The sequence below is a fragment of the Oreochromis aureus genome, linkage group 3 (genome assembly GCF_013358895.1).
Source record: "Oreochromis aureus strain Israel breed Guangdong linkage group 3, ZZ_aureus, whole genome shotgun sequence".
Taxonomy (NCBI): domain Eukaryota; kingdom Metazoa; phylum Chordata; class Actinopteri; order Cichliformes; family Cichlidae; genus Oreochromis; species Oreochromis aureus.
This window is the reverse complement of record NC_052944.1, coordinates 13375650-13392464: the sequence shown is the minus strand read 5'-3', so window position 1 is coordinate 13392464 and position 16815 is coordinate 13375650. Positions and strand designations below refer to the sequence as shown.

The window sequence follows — 16815 nt, the reverse complement described above, 5'->3', positions numbered from 1 at the left end:
GGAGAGGAAAGGCTTGCACACAATGTTAGATAAGGTGCTCTAAAGAAACAAATTTGAAAGAGAAACAACAGCAGGAGACAATACACCAACAGATGTATTGTTTTAAAACATCACTGCTGGAAATGACCATCTAGCAGTAATTAAGAAAAGCTCAATAACTTAAACTGATTTTTATTTCACATGACTCCGGTATGATCAGTCGACAGGGTTGAGTTTGATAACAGGAACCAGTTCAAGATTAATTGGAAAATAAAGCTGTGGTGTGAATAAGGCACGGCGGGACCACAGATCCGTGTTTTGAGCCATCTTTATTTTTACATTTGTCACACCACCACAAAAACACTCTCAACCCTGCTTCCCCGTGATTTAACACCGCGGGCGTGACCTGCAGATGCCGTGCAAGTGCGTCTGCACGGCACCACAGACCACGCCCCACCACAAAAGCTTTATTGAAGTTTCACGCTAATCATTTGACTTCATTTTATTAGGAAATAGGTGTATTAGTGTTGACTAATCCTTTTGAGGGTGTAAAAAATGAAAAAAGTTTTAAAACAGGGAAAGGGTCAGTATTAATCTGCAAACTTCTTTTTAGACTTTACTTGGCAGCCATTTAACACTAATAATGTTTTACCAAGTTAAAGATCCTTGAACCAGGATTCTTGTAATGGCCAGCAGGGGGCGGTTGTGTGCTTTCAGAGAGATAGATTGCATAGAAATCTCTGTGAACAAAGGCGAAAACGCCCTCACTCTCTGACCTGAAGAAGCACTGACTAGCCAATCAACTAGTCTAAAAGTGAAAAAAAAAAAAAACCCACTCAGGTATCAAGTTAAATTGGAGATTTAATGGACAATGTCAAAAACTCTGACAAAAGGAATCACATTCTTCAATAATAAATTATTCCACTTAACTGTGTGGCACCTCACATCATGCATTATGAACTATGCAGGTTATACTCCAAACAGACAGTGAAGAAGGAAAATTCAATGTTAAATATAATATGATAACCTAATAAAAAAAAAAAGCCTAATACAATGCAACAGAACGGTGTGGCACATTGTGCCGTGCATTATGAATGATGCACATTGTTTGAAAATGTATGACAACCATTTCAATAAAAGTTGAAATCTAAAATAAAGGCAAACAATAAATCATCAAAGCAGTTTCTTCTGATTATCTGAGGTCAGGTTGCGGGGACAGCAGGGAAGCCCACCTCCATGGCATAACATAACAATTTAATGGCAATGGCAAAATTTGCATACATTTTTATGCAATAAATTAATATAATACAATTTAAAATGCATATATGCAAAATAATATTTTTATTGCTTTAAAATATTTTTGTAGTTTTTCAGAAGGTTGATTGATCTCGTTTTTCTAAGCACGCGTTCCTTTTAAGTGCACATCTGTTAGTTGAAGTCACACTGCCATTGATTTTTCTTTCATTTTTAGGAGAAATGCATTCTTTACAATCGACACCAGAGGTCAGAATTTGACTATATAAAATGTTAAATGTGTTTATATATATTTCTTTTTCCAAAGAAATGATCTTGTGTATGCACATCAAGTCCTGTTTGTGGATACAGGGATACACATTATGCCAGTAAGCCTACTTTAACATATATATGTGGATATATGTTACAATTTCTATATACCCTTTATTGAGTATTACTGTGATGTGGATAGTTTGGAAGATGGCAAATAGTAAAGGTAACACTATTCAGCATCATCATCGTCATCATCATTATCATCAGTGACAGCCCATCATTTTTTTTATGTAGACAGTGACTGGAGCATGCTCACTTGTACTCAGTCAAGTTTTTCACATCTGTTGTATTGTTTGGCCATGTAGTTGGAAGATATGTTCCAACTGATGTTTGCAGCAACATAACATTGTTGACATCTGTCCTCAACAGCATTAATAGTTGATTTGACAATCAACTATTGCACCAATTTGATCTCTGTATTTCTTGTGCCTCCCAGGTTTCAGGGTCCCTGTGTGTTTCAGAATGTTAAAATATCTTTCTATCTATCTTATCCTATCTTTTGGTCTTCCCTTTGGTCCTTTAACATAAGACAATTCTCCATAATATATGGCTATAGGCAGCCTCTCTTCTGCAATTATATTCCAGCCCACCTGAGATGAACTGCTGTGATATAGGCCTCTCTACTAAATATGCCTGCTTGCTCAAGCACCACATCTAGTTTGCAGACTTGCTGAGTGCATGTACTGCAGTTGTGTACTTTTGTTCTTCTTGGCTTAAGATGTTCTGAAAGTGTTTCTTTCATTGCTCAGTAATTGCTTGTATCTGTAAGAAGTCATCTCCTGTCAGCTGTCTTCTCTCATGCAACTGAATTGGTTCAGAAACCATAGGTGACCATCAGTGTAGGGCCTACACTGTTAAAAAAAAAATCCTAGAAAAACAGTAATATTCCGGCAGCTGGGGCGCCAAAATAATACCAGAAAATAACAGAAAATAACTTTCTCATAAAAATACGGTTATTTTCAGTAATGACAATACAGTTTGTTGCCCTAATTTTACATGGGATTTTGCCTTTTTAAAGTGCTTTTAAACATTAAATTAGGAACATGTTAATGTGATTAAACAATGAAATTACCTATAAACATGGTCAATGAATGTGGCAATATGAATAATAATACTTAAATGTACAGAAATATACAGTTAACAGTTGGTTTAAATAATAATGGATTGCATGCCCTGGGACATTCTGACAGAGGCAAGGTTGCCATATCGCACCATCGGCCCCTCCGGTCATCACCAGTAGGTGAAGTGTCTTGACCAAGGACACAACGACCGAGAGTGTCCGAGCCAGGGCTCGAACCAGCAACCTTCTGATTACAAGGCAAACTGCCAACTCTTGAGCCACGATCGCCCTAAACAGCAATAATAATAATTATTATTTGATGTAAAAAAAGTTTATGCGAATCATTTTATATATTTTTCCATAGCATTACATTTGAATTTAACAGTTCAATCTTTCAAATAACGGACACATATTTGTGAAATCATGATACATTTGTGAATGTATTTTAGCAATCTAAATATGCATATGTACTGACAGATACATTTAAAACACAAGAAAATTATGTTTTATTACATTACAGTGATTTTACGTTAATTTACATTTGAAATGTGAAATCACAGTCTATTTATGTAAATTTAATGATATTCTAGAAGAACAGAACAAAACTGTAAAATACAGAGTAAAAATACTTTTATATTAGGATTTTTTTTTTACAGTGTACATCATGCTCCTATAACCTGTCTGGTATCTTTCACTTAGGTTATCCAAGTAGTGGATAAGTTTTGTTGTGGTCAAGACTTCATAAAAGTATTTTTATGTTGTTATTAAAAAGCCATTTAACATTACAATTGTTTTTCGTAGTCTGTATTATTGTGTTTCCTGTTGTTTCCTATAGCGGTTGCTATAGCCCCTACAGGACTGTAATATAATCACCTTTTACTTAAAAATTATGATTTCATCAGAGTAAAGCATAACTGCATAAATACATCTCAGTTATGTTAATGAATGATATGACCACAATAACAATACAGCAGTCTTATGGACTGAGGATGTACACACACACACACACACACACACACACACACACACACACACACACACACACACACACACACACATCACATACACACGGATGAAGAAGATGCATAAGGAGAGTGTTCAATTCCTAGCAATCAATCAAGAAAATTGGCAACCCTGTTGTGCTGCTTCACCGGGGGTCCTGATTTCACAGCCAGCCTCCGTCACTACTGCGTCAGCACTGGTGAGCTCAGCCTTACCGTGGGGGAGGAGGCGGGGGGCTGGGGAACAGAGAGTGAGAGAGAGTGAGTGAGAGAGAGAGAGAGAAGAAACGGGGTGTTGCCGCCTCAGAGACACACTCACGCATCACGGAGTAACAGCAGCAGGCTGAGAACAGAGCATCAGCCCATACTTCTCTCTGGGAAATCCTGTTTGGTTTTTAATTATTGAAGCATTACAGAGACTTTTGTATTATTAATAAAATCTGAGAAAAACCGCACGAGCTTAGCATCAGAGGAGCGGCTCCGCTACAGACAGCAGCGCCGAAGCTGAAGCGTTGAAGCAGACGGACCTTGTTCAGCACCTTGGATAGCGACCATGGCTCCAATGGTGGACGATGGAGCTCAGCTCGGTGAGTCCAAATCTTGCTCAAAACTTCACGGATATCGTTTTCATCGAGAAAAGCCCAGGCGTGAATGTCTGAGCTGGCTGCTGGTTTCTTCTAAAGGTGCCGCGTGACTCATCCTAAAAGTGTTAGCTAGCACTGGCTGGAAGTGGCCAGAAGCTAATTTATGGATTTCGAATTTAGCTGACTTTCTAAATGTTGGCTTCTTCTTCTTCTTTTCTTTTTCTTCTTCGTTGTTTCCTAGTTTTGTAGGGCGTGTAACTAGTATTCCGCGAATGGCTCGCGCAGTGTGTCGTAAAAACAACGTGTTTGGGTGGACTTCATTCCTCCATTTTGCAGCTGGCCAAAGGGCGACAGCTAATTATCAGGAAAGGGTGGAGCTCATTATTCAGTGCGATATTAATGGGTGCAACAATGAAGTCACTATTTTTGTATTCTAGGTGTTACTACAGCGCAGGTAAAGCCAGGAAAGCACCTGTTTGTTTTCTTTATTTTCCTCTCGGTTCAGCTGCTACCTCACCGCCCTCCCGTTGCCTCATCCATCTGTCTGTTGTTGCTGCCTTGAAAGCCATCCCACCCAGGACAGCTACTGGGCTGAAATATTCATGAAAAAAGCAGAGTATACAATATGTGTAAGTGCTGTGATCTAAAAGTGAAATGAACATGCTGCTTACTCATGGATAAAGTGAATTTCGTTGTATTTTCAGATTATTACACAGCCAAAATCAGCCTACAATATTAAAAAAACTATATGAACGGAGATCTCTACAATATTATTAGATCACCCCAATCCCATAGAAACTCTGAAGATCACAGAATAATTATTTAGGTTTAAATGAGAAGGGAACTATATATTCTTATTGCTTGCTGTGTGTTAACAGAACACATTTGCTATACAATAACCCCAGCACAAAGGCTGTCTTAGGAAAGTGTGAATAAGTGATACTGTACTAATTCTCAAATTATCAAAAGCAGAGCCGAGATTGTGTTGACAATATGAAAAAGGCAGATTTTAAAGATAGGTATCAGAGTGATTGATTACCACAACCACCACCTTGCCACTTCCACCTCTTCCTTCTTTATATGGGCTGATCTGAGTGCTTTTCCACTATGTCGCCTGCTTAATTGCAGGAAATGGTATGCATTTTCCTCTGCGAGGCAACCCTATTAAATCTGGTAGCATGACAAGGCAGCTTGATTGATGGTGAGTCACAGCTCAGCACTGCAAAACAAAGAACTGAAGCATTCACTTGTAAATATCTGTGTCTCCAGCAATACCATAAAAGGAATACTGACAGGAAATAGGTCCCTAAATATGCCTTAGTCATCCCAATAGTAGTGACCATCATCCTTGATGAGTATGACTAAAGATATCTGCGTTATTAAGTACTGTTTCTAAGATCAGGACCACCCAGCCGAAACAACCACGGTTGAAATAATGATTTGCCCAAACCACATGTATTAAATTTTCGCTGGAAATATTTAAATTTTCAATATTTCTGCCTGTTTCCTTGTAATAATGTACACTGATCTTTATAATGCTTTCATGACAATGATTGGATCTGAGTTTAGCCGTTTTTATAAAGCTGCTATGAAGAGATCACCTTGTCACAAAAGACGTTGAGTAGTTTTCCCATAAGTTCATTATTTTTCCACCTGTTTCCTGTTCATAAAGAGTAACCATGTTTGGAATCTGAAAACAGTGATGCCGAGATTTGATCAGAGTTGAACAGATTGCGTTGTTCTCCCTCTGAGTCAAGGCTGCAGCTGCATTAGTCAGAATCACAAAATGGACTCACTTGCCTCGGTGTAACAATAAAATCTGGGAGATGGAAATTGTTTTACAGTTGCTGCTTATTTTGTTAAGTTATTATTTATTTTTACTTAGCTGAATTATTTTTCCCCATCTTTCCACCCACACCCCCGCTGTCCTTCCCTTCATTCTCTCCTCCTCCACAGTGGCAGTGCCAGTAGGTGTTGCTGTGGTGAGTGTCTTCGGCCTCGTATTCACTGTGTCAGCCTTTGCGTGGATCTGTTGCCAGCGTAAAAACACCAAGTCCCAGAAGACACCTCCGTACAAGTTTGTGCACATGCTCAAAGGAGTCGACATTTACCCAGAGAGCCTCAGTGGCAAGAAAAAGTTTGCTGCGCCTCCCACCACATCAGCTAACGACACCAGTAAAACAGATGTCAATGGAAACTGCCACACCGCCCCACCAGTGAATGCAGCTGGCACAGACAAACTGGCATCAAGCCCAAATGGCTCAAGGCCAAATCTCCATCTGGACCTGGAGAAACGGGATCTGAATGGCAACTTTACCACCAAACCATTTCATCACCACCAGAAGCTGCGGAGCTCCCCAGATCTGGAGCTGCCTTCTCCCCATGCAGGGTTCACCCAGCCTGGTGTGATGGACCGCCGTGACCTGCCTTCACCATCCAGTACTCTCTCCAGCCAAGCACCCACCCCAGCTGTGGACAGGCCCCAGGGGGAAGACAAGGAGGCTGGACTAGGGACCCTCCACTTTTCCCTTGAATACCAGCCAGAGAGGAAGGCGTTCATTGTTCATATCAAGGTACTGTATATGTTTAAGATGGTTGTTTAAAATCAGTATAATACTTCTTTTTAATACATACAGTCATAAATACTTGATTGTTTTCACTTTTCTAGGAAGCCCATGGTCTGACTCCAACTGACGAGCAGTCGCTGACCTCTGACCCTTACATCAAGCTGACCCTACTGCCGGAGAAAAAGCACAGGGTGAAGACCAGAGTCTTGCGAAAAACTCTAGACCCCACTTTTGATGAGACCTTCAGCTTCTACGGCATCTCACTTGCTCGTGTGTCAGAGTTGGCCCTTCACTTCATGGTGCTGAGCTTTGACCGGTTCTCTCGTGATGAAGTCATTGGCGAGACCCTTGTTCCCCTGTCTGGGATCGACTTGTCTGAGGGGCGTGTCCTCATGAGCCGAGAGATAATCAAGAGAAATGTCAAGGTAAGATTTGGAACAAATGTTTGAACCCTTAGTGTTGTATTTCATATATAAAGTCATTCAGTGAAATCAATTTTAATTCTACAACTGCTCTGATAGTGACTCAGCTTTTTTTCATCACACTATCTCTGTCTACACCACCACTCCCTAAAAGCATTACAGCACAACAGCTTAGTCAAATTCAGCAGAGTAAACTAATTACTTCCACTGTTACCATCATAATCAATAAATAATCTTAAAAGTCATTTAAATTCTAAAATATAATAATATGTAAATCATCCAAATGCAAGCCCACCATTTTATCAATTCCAAAGCCTCTTAATAAAAATGATTAATCTCATTCTAATTGTGTGATCTCTATCTTAGATGGAAGTTTTAAATTAAAATTTAATTGGTATATACCAGTGGAATAACTATCATAACAGCCTCTAGTTGGTTTAGAAAGGATTTTAGTATTATATGAAACCAGAGGAGAAAGCAGAGAGGTTATATATCACTCTGTGGAGAGAGAAATGAGATCTGTTACAGGAATATGGATTTGCACGTTGACACTGAGCTCCTGGCTTCGGCCTAAATTAACTGCTTTGGATACATGGATGCTTTTGGTATTTATTTTTTACGTTTTTCATCAGCTTTTTTAGGGTCCGTTATTTTCTTTCACTGCATTAACCAAAAATGAAAAAGTCATTTCATCTGCTCATTGCATGACATCCTCCCTACATACCTTTCCTTTAGTGCATCACACAGTTAAAACGATAATGCCACCCTGTGAACCAGGCTATCATGGCGACATTCTCAGAAGGTCAGATGATAACAACACTACATCATTATAGATCTGTGGGCAAGTGATCAGTAGGTTTCCACTCCAGGCTTGCTGTTCCTGGCATCTGTGAGGACCACAAACATGCAGCAGTGTCATTTAATGTATTGAGTACTTTGACACCCATGAGTATAATATGTCTTCATTTCCTCTAAATGCATTAGCCTAAATGACTCCTGGTTTGGCTAAATTAAATAAAAGTAAAAGGATATCCTTGTGCTTATCATTGGTCTGTGGTATAGTATAGAGCACCACTCTATAGACTGGTATTAAATGGTATGGCCATGCATGAGCATCTCTCATTGTGTAATTATAGACGTGTGAGGTGATATTGGAAGCTCTTTGCCTGTGTGGTAGATGTGGATATGTTCATGCATATTTGTAGTTTCTCAGAAGGAATATGAGCTACATGTAACGTCTTTAATGGTCTCTGGTACCATATCGTACTCTAGGGAAGTGCTAGGAAATGGAAGTCTGTGAAGTATAAAGGGTTTATCCCATCTCCACTCGTCTCTCTTCAAGAGGATAAGATTTCTTATCTCTCTTCTCTTCACCCCATGCTGAGACAAACTATTTCATCAATTCCATTTCTCATCTGGGTCCCAGAGGAGAGAAATCTCGCAAAGCTTTATAGTAAGGATGAATAAGAACCTGTGAAATCAGCTAAAAATTAGTTTTAGAATTCATGAAATTGCTTTGCAGCGGGTTATTTCTGGATTCTTTTGCTGAAGAAAATCCTTAATTTCTTTCTTTTATTTGCTATGCCGCAGCTGAACTTGTCAGAATGAGAAACATTTCATATGCAAATAAAAGGGCGGAGAACGCAGCTTGTTGGCCTTGTAACATGGATTTACAGTGTACAAAGGGACAATGATTAAACAGAACCATTTTCTCCACATCAGCGTGAGAGGCGCATGCAGTTGTGTCTTAAAAGTTGCAGCCCTTGCCTTACAGGGTGGTGGCTCTCTTTGTCTGTGTGGCATACATTTTGTCTCATTGCTTTGTGTAGTTTTGTGTATGTGTGACCACCCAGTAGTTTAAAGAATCAATACACCAGAAAATAAGAGACACAGCCATCACAACCATGCTTTCGCTCTTGAAGTACAGAAACAGTGAATAAATAAATATACAAATAAACAAACAAATAAGACTAAAAATAACAGGCAGTCCTTTTGTATTTAGACCTGAACATCAGGTCATTGCTAGAAGTTGTCTGTGTGCTACTTCTCGTTGCCGTAGCAACCATGAGCCTGCTAGCCTCTGAGGTGCGATCGCAACCATCTGAGGTGCCGACTCTCACGGGGTGCGGGCATGGATGTGTATGTGCATGAGCAAACTGTGGCAGCAGCAACAAAGTGTAGAGAAGATTGGGAGCTTCTCAGTGACACATTTTGTGTGTGTTAAATATGAATATGTACCACATAAGCAGGTGATGATTATTTAGCCGGCAGTGTCTCAAGCTGTCAGGACTGACACCATTTGCTGCACGGGCAGCAGCAACACCACCACCACCACAAACAGTTTTGTAGCTCGTTATTTTGTAGGTTATTCATTATTGGATAGATTTCATAACTACCACGCCCTATTGTGCTAATTCATTTAATATATACTAAGTGGATGCATTCTTCTGATTAATTTAACCTACTGAAATGTATTAACTTGACAACAGAATAACAACTTTACAAATGACTGCTTGTTAAGTAGAATTGAAAAACATGAGAGGACACACTGGATTTAGGGTTTCTTCAGTGTAAGTCTCACTTACAAATGTTTGCTTTGTTTGCTCTGCCGATTTTTGCTTCTTTTTTTTTAACCTTTATCCATTCTTCTCCTCTCCACAGAAATCTTCAGGTCGTGGTGAGTTATTGCTGTCCCTGTGTTACCAGTCCACCACCAACACTCTGACTGTAGTTGTTCTCAAAGCTCGCCACCTCCCCAAGACTGAAAACAATGGACCTACAGGTACACAGGCTTTTAACTGAACCATTTTAATATGCAATCCATGTCCATCTCAGTATAACTGTAGGCTTGAATGTATTTCTTCTTCATAACGGTAAAGGGATGAAACCAAAATCATTTTGCTCTTCCTGCTGTGCATCCCAGACAGCTTTAGATGCTGTGATAGTTGCGCTAATGGCACCGCCACCGCACCAAAGTAATCTGATCAGGATGTGATAGAGAGCACTTCAGTGACAAGCACACACACACGTACACACACAGTGTTTACACAGCCAGCCTCTTTTGTCCTCATCACTAACATCCATCATTTCCGCTCTATTGATTGCTGTATTGATCTGGTTTAGAAATAATGTGCCACTCTGCAGCTGCCGCAGGCATGGATAGTCACTGTGGCTTTTCTTGCTCAACTCTTGTCGTTCTTCTCCTCCAGATCCATATGTCAAGGTGAACATGTATCATGGAAAGAAGCGCGTGTGCAAGAAGAAAACCCATGTGAAGAAAAGCTCACCTAACCCGGTGTTTAATGAGCTCTTTGTCTTCGATCTACCCTCCGAAGAGGGCCTGAGGGACACCAGCGTGGAGCTACTGCTGATGGACTCAGACATGGGCAACTCACGCTGCCCCAACACCGTCATTGGGCGCCTTGTGCTGGGCACATCGGCGGCAGGTACTCCTGGGGAGCACTGGAGGGAGATCTGCGACCACCCGCGTCGCCAGATCGCCAAGTGGCATGTCATGTCAGAGGATTAGAAAGTTGGGGTGTTGGTGGCTCCTGTCATCCTTATCTGATCTGGTTCAACCACGAGAGGGATGGAATGAGGATGGGCGGGATCCAACATCCTGCTTGCCAGTAACCAATGGACTTAAAATGAGGGCGGGTTGAATAAGGGGGGAGTGGACTTTGATGTGTGTGGGAGGGGTTCATTTCAAGTGATGTCATCATTCAATCGTTCATTCATTCAATCACCTATCTTTGAAGTATTTGGGGTTCAGTGGGAGGGCAGGGGCATGACAACAGGAACCCCAAAGCTTTAAACGATTCCAAAGACTGTCACTGAAAATCACCTGGAAACATGCAGCATCATCTACATGGCAGCAACCAATTGTCACTGTAGCCGTGTGCAGTGCAGAATGTCTTTAATGTTGCTATTACTCTTCTTCTTTTCCTCTTCTTCTTCTTCTTCTTCTCTTTCTTCAGCTCTTCCTCCTATAAATAGTAACCTATATTCCATCATATGAAAACCAGAATGAACCACATCTGACACAGCTGTAAAAAAGTGGATTATTATTAAAGTTTATTTTATAATGACAATGTTTTCATCATAAAGATGTAGACTGTTTTTATTTATCTTTTTTTTATTTGTACTCTTGGTTTGTTGAACATGTTTTGTAAGTATAAGTGGTATTTCATATATCATTTTCTTAAGTGCAAGAAAGCCTAAATTAGGTGGCTGGAGAAAAGATTGGAACTGACTGACTGCATCGGGGACAGTAATTGTGGATGCATTTACATGTGTGAGAGGGTGCGCGTCTTTCGAATAAAGTGTCCCGACACCACTGTGTGAGTTTGTGTGTGTGTGTGTTTGTGTGTTAGCGCTAAAGAGATGGAAGCCGCATAATATTTACGTTGTGTTTTGTCCCCTTTACTGTGAGCACAAAGACGGCTGAAATGTAAATGTATGTACTTATAAAATATGGCAAGTTCTGAGAAAGAAAATGAGTTTGATTTTTTTCTTTTTTATTTCACTGTCAGTGTGTTATTAAAAATACATTAACACTACTTCTATAAAGGATTTCAAGGGTGTAGTCTGATGCAAGAAACTAAGGTAACTAAGGTTAAATATTATTATTATTTTCCTATGGCAACAGCCACCATCTCCACAGAAAATCTATCTAAGCTAAAAGCATCTTTAAAATTACACTACCACATTACACAGTCTGTGCACAGATATGCGCATCACCTGCCCCACCTCTAGGGATGACATCATTCGGCTCAATTCCAAATCTGATGATGTAATAACTGCTGAGTGGCTAAGTGCTTGGGGATGAAGTCATCATGTCTGAATTTAATATCAGCTAAGTGGTTCAACAAGAGGACAGCTGCCTCAGCATGCTAGCCCCCTCTTTTTTTCCTTCCTTTCATAAAATTATAACTTCAACTACAAATCTAAGTCTTTAAAACTACTATTCCTCCATTTCTCCTCCCACCCTCTAGTCTGTAGCCTTGCACTGAGTTACATCAGTGTCTGTTGGGCTGTCCCCTTGCACTTTTTCTTCAGTGCTTCTAACACTGTAGCTGGTTTCTATTGTAAATACCTCTCTCTCATTATTTAAGAACTCAAGGTTATTTTGTGCACGATACCGAATCCATGTTATCCTCCTATTCTCAGCTTTTCTAGCTATACAGTTACAATTAAGAAGGTGATTGGCTGATGATATGTGTGTGTGTGTGTGTGTTTGTGTGTGTGTGTGTGTGTATTAATAATCTGATTAATATTATAACTTGCTACATGGTACAACTCATCCAAGAAGTCTTGCCTCACTTTTCAGTTTTTTAGTTTTACTTAGGACTAATCAGCTATTATCTAGTATTTTAGTATCTCAGCTAGTATGTTTATCTATATATTGTATAGTTTGTCAATGCAGGTAGTTAGCCAAGATTACCCACATTAGTTGCTAACTTCAGTAACTTCATATAAATAAGGTAACTTTTTGGTCCAAAAACAAACAAACATGGTGGTAGCCAACACATGGGCACTAAAGATTCAAAATGCATAATCCAGTAGCAACTGTGGCTTCATAACTATGACTTCAACCAATTATTAATTACATTATTGTAATCAATCATCATTAAGATTTCAGTTGACTGATTGATTGAATCATCATTGAATTCTTTCGTAATTCATCATGTTATTTGAAACTGCCCCGCCCACAAATATACAACACATTGAAAGTTCTGTTAATCCTTTTTTCTAATATGGCAAATAAATACATAACAATGATATAAATACACACAGCCTTGTTATGTAATGAACTTTCATCACAGGGATAATAATGAGAAACCATGGGCTTCATTCACAGCTGATCTCTGCAATGACTTTACACGCCACATACATGTTTTCTTATAAATCTGAAGTGCACATCACATTTTTCTGTAACAGAATAATGTACAGTAATATGTTACTGTACAAAATTTAGTAATCCTATAAAAGTTAGTTATTATAACCGCATTATACTGTTAACACAACTTTGGCTCTTTGCAAGCATCTGCACAGAGAGCATGCTAACACAAAGCTAGCCAAGAACCCAGATTGAGTGCGTACTGGCATCAATTCAGCAGCCAGAGCTTGAATTTCAACAGGTAACAAAAGCATTGATGAGCAGAAGGGCTTGCAGTACCTTATTTCTACCTGCAAAATCACTATGGCGATCACTTTGAATTCTCAAATTTTAGATTTTAAATTTTGCTTTGTATTGTCAGTTTTGTTTTCTTGGTAAAAACTAAATGAAAGACTTGTCATGGTCCTGAGTCTGTCTACTCAGTGTTTTGTGTTTCTTTATATTATTTCCTGTGCTTGTTTATCCTGTTATCTTTGGTTGAGGTTTGCCATTTGTTAAGGTTTTGTTCTGTGCCTGTCTGCTCCCACTTCTGTGTTCCCTCCGTCTGTCTATGGTGTCACTGTGTCCGCTCGTGAGTCTGCCTGTCTAGTTCAGTGTCCTGTCTGGTTCTGTGTCTGTGTTTCCTGTTTTATTCTGAAAGTTCATGTCTCATGTCAGTGTGTTCAGTTTTACCTCTCCCCTGTCTCGTTAGCCTCATTTCTCCCAGCTGTGTCTCCCTCCTGTTGCCCATTCCCTGATTACTGGTGTGTGTATTTAAGCCCTGTGTGTTCTCCTGCCTGTTGCCGGTTCGTCTGTGTTACTCTGCGTCAGTGCTCCGTTGCTCCATGGTCCATGGTCCTGTTCTGTCGTCGTCGTCGTCGTCGTCTCTCTGCCTCTCATCCCTTTTTTGTATGTTCCCAGGTCTGTTATGTTAGTTCTCCCAGTTTAGGTGTCATCAGTTATTTGTCATACTCCACTGCTTGTTGGCCACTACTCCACCCTGTAAATAAACTTCACCAGCATTTTCATCCACTGCTTGCATCTTGGGTCCTCCTTCCTCCAACACCACACGGCTCGCCTCAGCAGCCGTGACAAGACTGCTCTGAGAGGACAACGACACCATAAACAAACAAAAAAAAGAAGAAATGTACGTTTTAAAAAAGAAAAGAAAAAGAATTATAACAAACAAACTCGAAAACAAAAAGGACATGCAGCAGGTAAAACGGAACTGTTTATTCGTTTATAAATGATTTATGTTGTCTATTGGCACATTTTAAAAATGAGTACTGTTTACTGCAGTTTTTAAATGTTTGTGTTTACTTTTTCTTAGACAGCCAGGCTTTTATCAGTTGTGCAAATCTAAGAGCTGAATCAGTTTGATAGACTGCCTTGAAAACAATTTCTCCAATCCATTTGTCCAAACAGCTGTGTAATTTTCTTCTAGTCCTGAGAAAAATAAGCAACATGACATGATAAAAGCTTCATGAAGACAATAAAATAGAACTGTAGAAAAATGAATAAAATCCAGCAAAGAACTCCAGGATTTTAAGTTTTTGTTTTCTCATTGTTTTAAGAGCCAGGCAGACAGTTGAAGGGAAATTGCTTTAGCATCTCTGAATCTCTCAGCTGCTTCAAGGACATCTTTTCATATCCCTCAGCAGAGCAGTTAGTAGCAACCTTCTGTTATGCAGAACCAGACCCTGGCTCTTCTCAATAAAGTTTCCAGTAATACTTTAGCTACACATGCAGACAAGCTCTGACAATTACACCTTCATGACTGTCATCAGTATGTAGGATCTTGTCATCAGAACTGGTAAGTCAGGTCAGTCTGGCTCAGAGAGATAGCTACAAGGTGTGTAATCTGATCAGAATACTGCATCATTGTAAATATTAGAGAGTAGATAGAAATTTGTCCTAATTAGGGAAATTCTGGAAAAATAATGTTTGTTCTTATTAAAGCAGCTTATTCCTTATAACTTACGAATAAACCTCCTTTTCTTAATTCCTGCACATTCTCGTGATTTAGAGACAAATATATATATATAACAGAAGTTATACAAGAAAAGCTGTCCTAGAAGCAATACAAGTTCTGTTTAGGGAAATTTAAAGAGAAAAAAAACAGAGAGGGAATATTTACAGCTGCACTGAGTCCTTCCAACATTCTTTCTTGACATGAAGTTAACTTAAAAAGATTTATTTTCTGTATTAGATTGCCAAATAAAAAGCATCTAAAATAATATTACCCTGCTAGACGTGTAGTATAGGGAGAATTCACAGGTTAGCTGTCCATCACAGGGTTGACACAGAAACAGATGAGCTTCTTTCACACATTAACACCAGATAATGCACTTAACATGACTGTGGCCTGTGGGTGGATGCCCGAATACCCAGAGGAACTCTGCAGAAGCGCAGGGAGAAATGTATAAATGCCTTACAGAAAGACCCCAGGGGAAAGATTGTACAAATATTTTCTATACTAAAGACTAATGACCCTATATGCTCCAAGGAAATATTTGTAACACTTCTTAGTCACTGGTAGTCAGATTAAATCTCTGTTCCTTGGTCTACAGAGTCTTTTGGTGTCTGAATTGTTGCATATCTGTCAAACATAACAAGGCTCCAGCAATGCATATATAAAAGTTAACTGCCAAATCTTTGCTAGTACCTTTGTAGAGTTCCTGCATTTTGGACCAAGTAGGACATATACACATATACTAACAGTTCATGTTATTTTGTATTTGATGTATAAAATGTGTTTGTTGCATGTACCTTAAATTCTTTCCACTCAATATTCAAATTAGGACAGATCAGTAATCATATCTTAGTTTAACTTCAATCACAGCAGTTTGAGTGTGTATGTATGACACATTTTCTCTGAAGCACTCAGGGAAAAGGTTAATCTGCAGAGGGAAATGATTTGAGTTAGGTGAGGAAAGTTTTCAAAGTGGGACCGCAGAAGTGAAGGAAGAAGCAGATAGATGGCCACAGGAGGTTGAGACAGGAGTCAGGCCACCTGACTGCTGCAGAGTGAGGTGTGGAAAGTGATCACATAAGGCCATTCTGACATATGACTGAAAGAAGTGATCAGGGAAAGAGATGAGTATACGACTAAAGTTAGTTTAGGAGTGTGTGAGATGAGTTTATGAATAGCTGACGTGTGTGGGTTTGCAGACAGCTGCCTGGGTGTATATATTTCAGTGTCAAGAAGGGAAAGTAGTGCAGTGAAGAGGCGGAAACATTGAAAGACGTGATGGCTGCAGGAGAATAGACAAGAGAACTTGAACAATGACTTGAACTTGTGAAGGACAGAGCGTTTCTCAGAGAAAAAAGGCTTTTTATGATCCACTGAAGAAAGGAAGAAATTCCAACCAGATTAGTCGACTATTAATTATAAAGTTTAAATTGTAGCATTTTTATAAAATACTGTGAAGTGATAAATAAAAAACTAACCTACAAGAAAAAATTATTCTTGTAAATAACTGAATTTTCAGCTTAAACAAAAACACCAATAACACATCTCATTTCATGTTCTTCATTTTTGTTTCATTTCCATTGTATTTCAGAAGTCAATCTTTCTTTTTTCTTTTATCATAATTACAGACAAGCAATTAGTTTATAATTTGTAAAACCATTACCAACAATTTATTATTCTATATGCAGTAATCCATATTAAGCATTTTAACAAATATACCTTTCCCACCCTTGTTTTGCTCCTCCAATAAAAAAGTGCCATCTTCAAAATACTCTTTCATTATGTC

At 39.2% G+C, this 16815-nt stretch overlaps 1 protein-coding gene across 2 annotated transcripts; it reads left to right on the top strand.

The window, feature by feature from the left end:
- Positions 1–3892: 3892 nt before the first annotated feature.
- Positions 3893–11686, top strand: syt4 (synaptotagmin IV). Of its 2 annotated transcripts, none has more exons than XM_031742306.2 (5): positions 3893–4193; positions 6147–6763; positions 6859–7182; positions 9841–9961; positions 10389–11686. In XM_031742306.2, the coding sequence occupies exons 1-5, from the start codon at positions 4160–4162 to the stop codon at positions 10706–10708; spliced, it is 1416 nt and encodes a 471-aa protein (XP_031598166.1). In that variant the 5' UTR covers positions 3893–4159; the 3' UTR covers positions 10709–11686. The 2 variants fall into 2 exon arrangements, with proteins under 2 accessions (XP_031598166.1, XP_039465341.1); XM_039609407.1 differs by lacking the exon at positions 3893–4193 and adding an exon at positions 4207–4819.
- The last annotated feature ends 5129 nt before the right edge of the window (positions 11687–16815 follow it).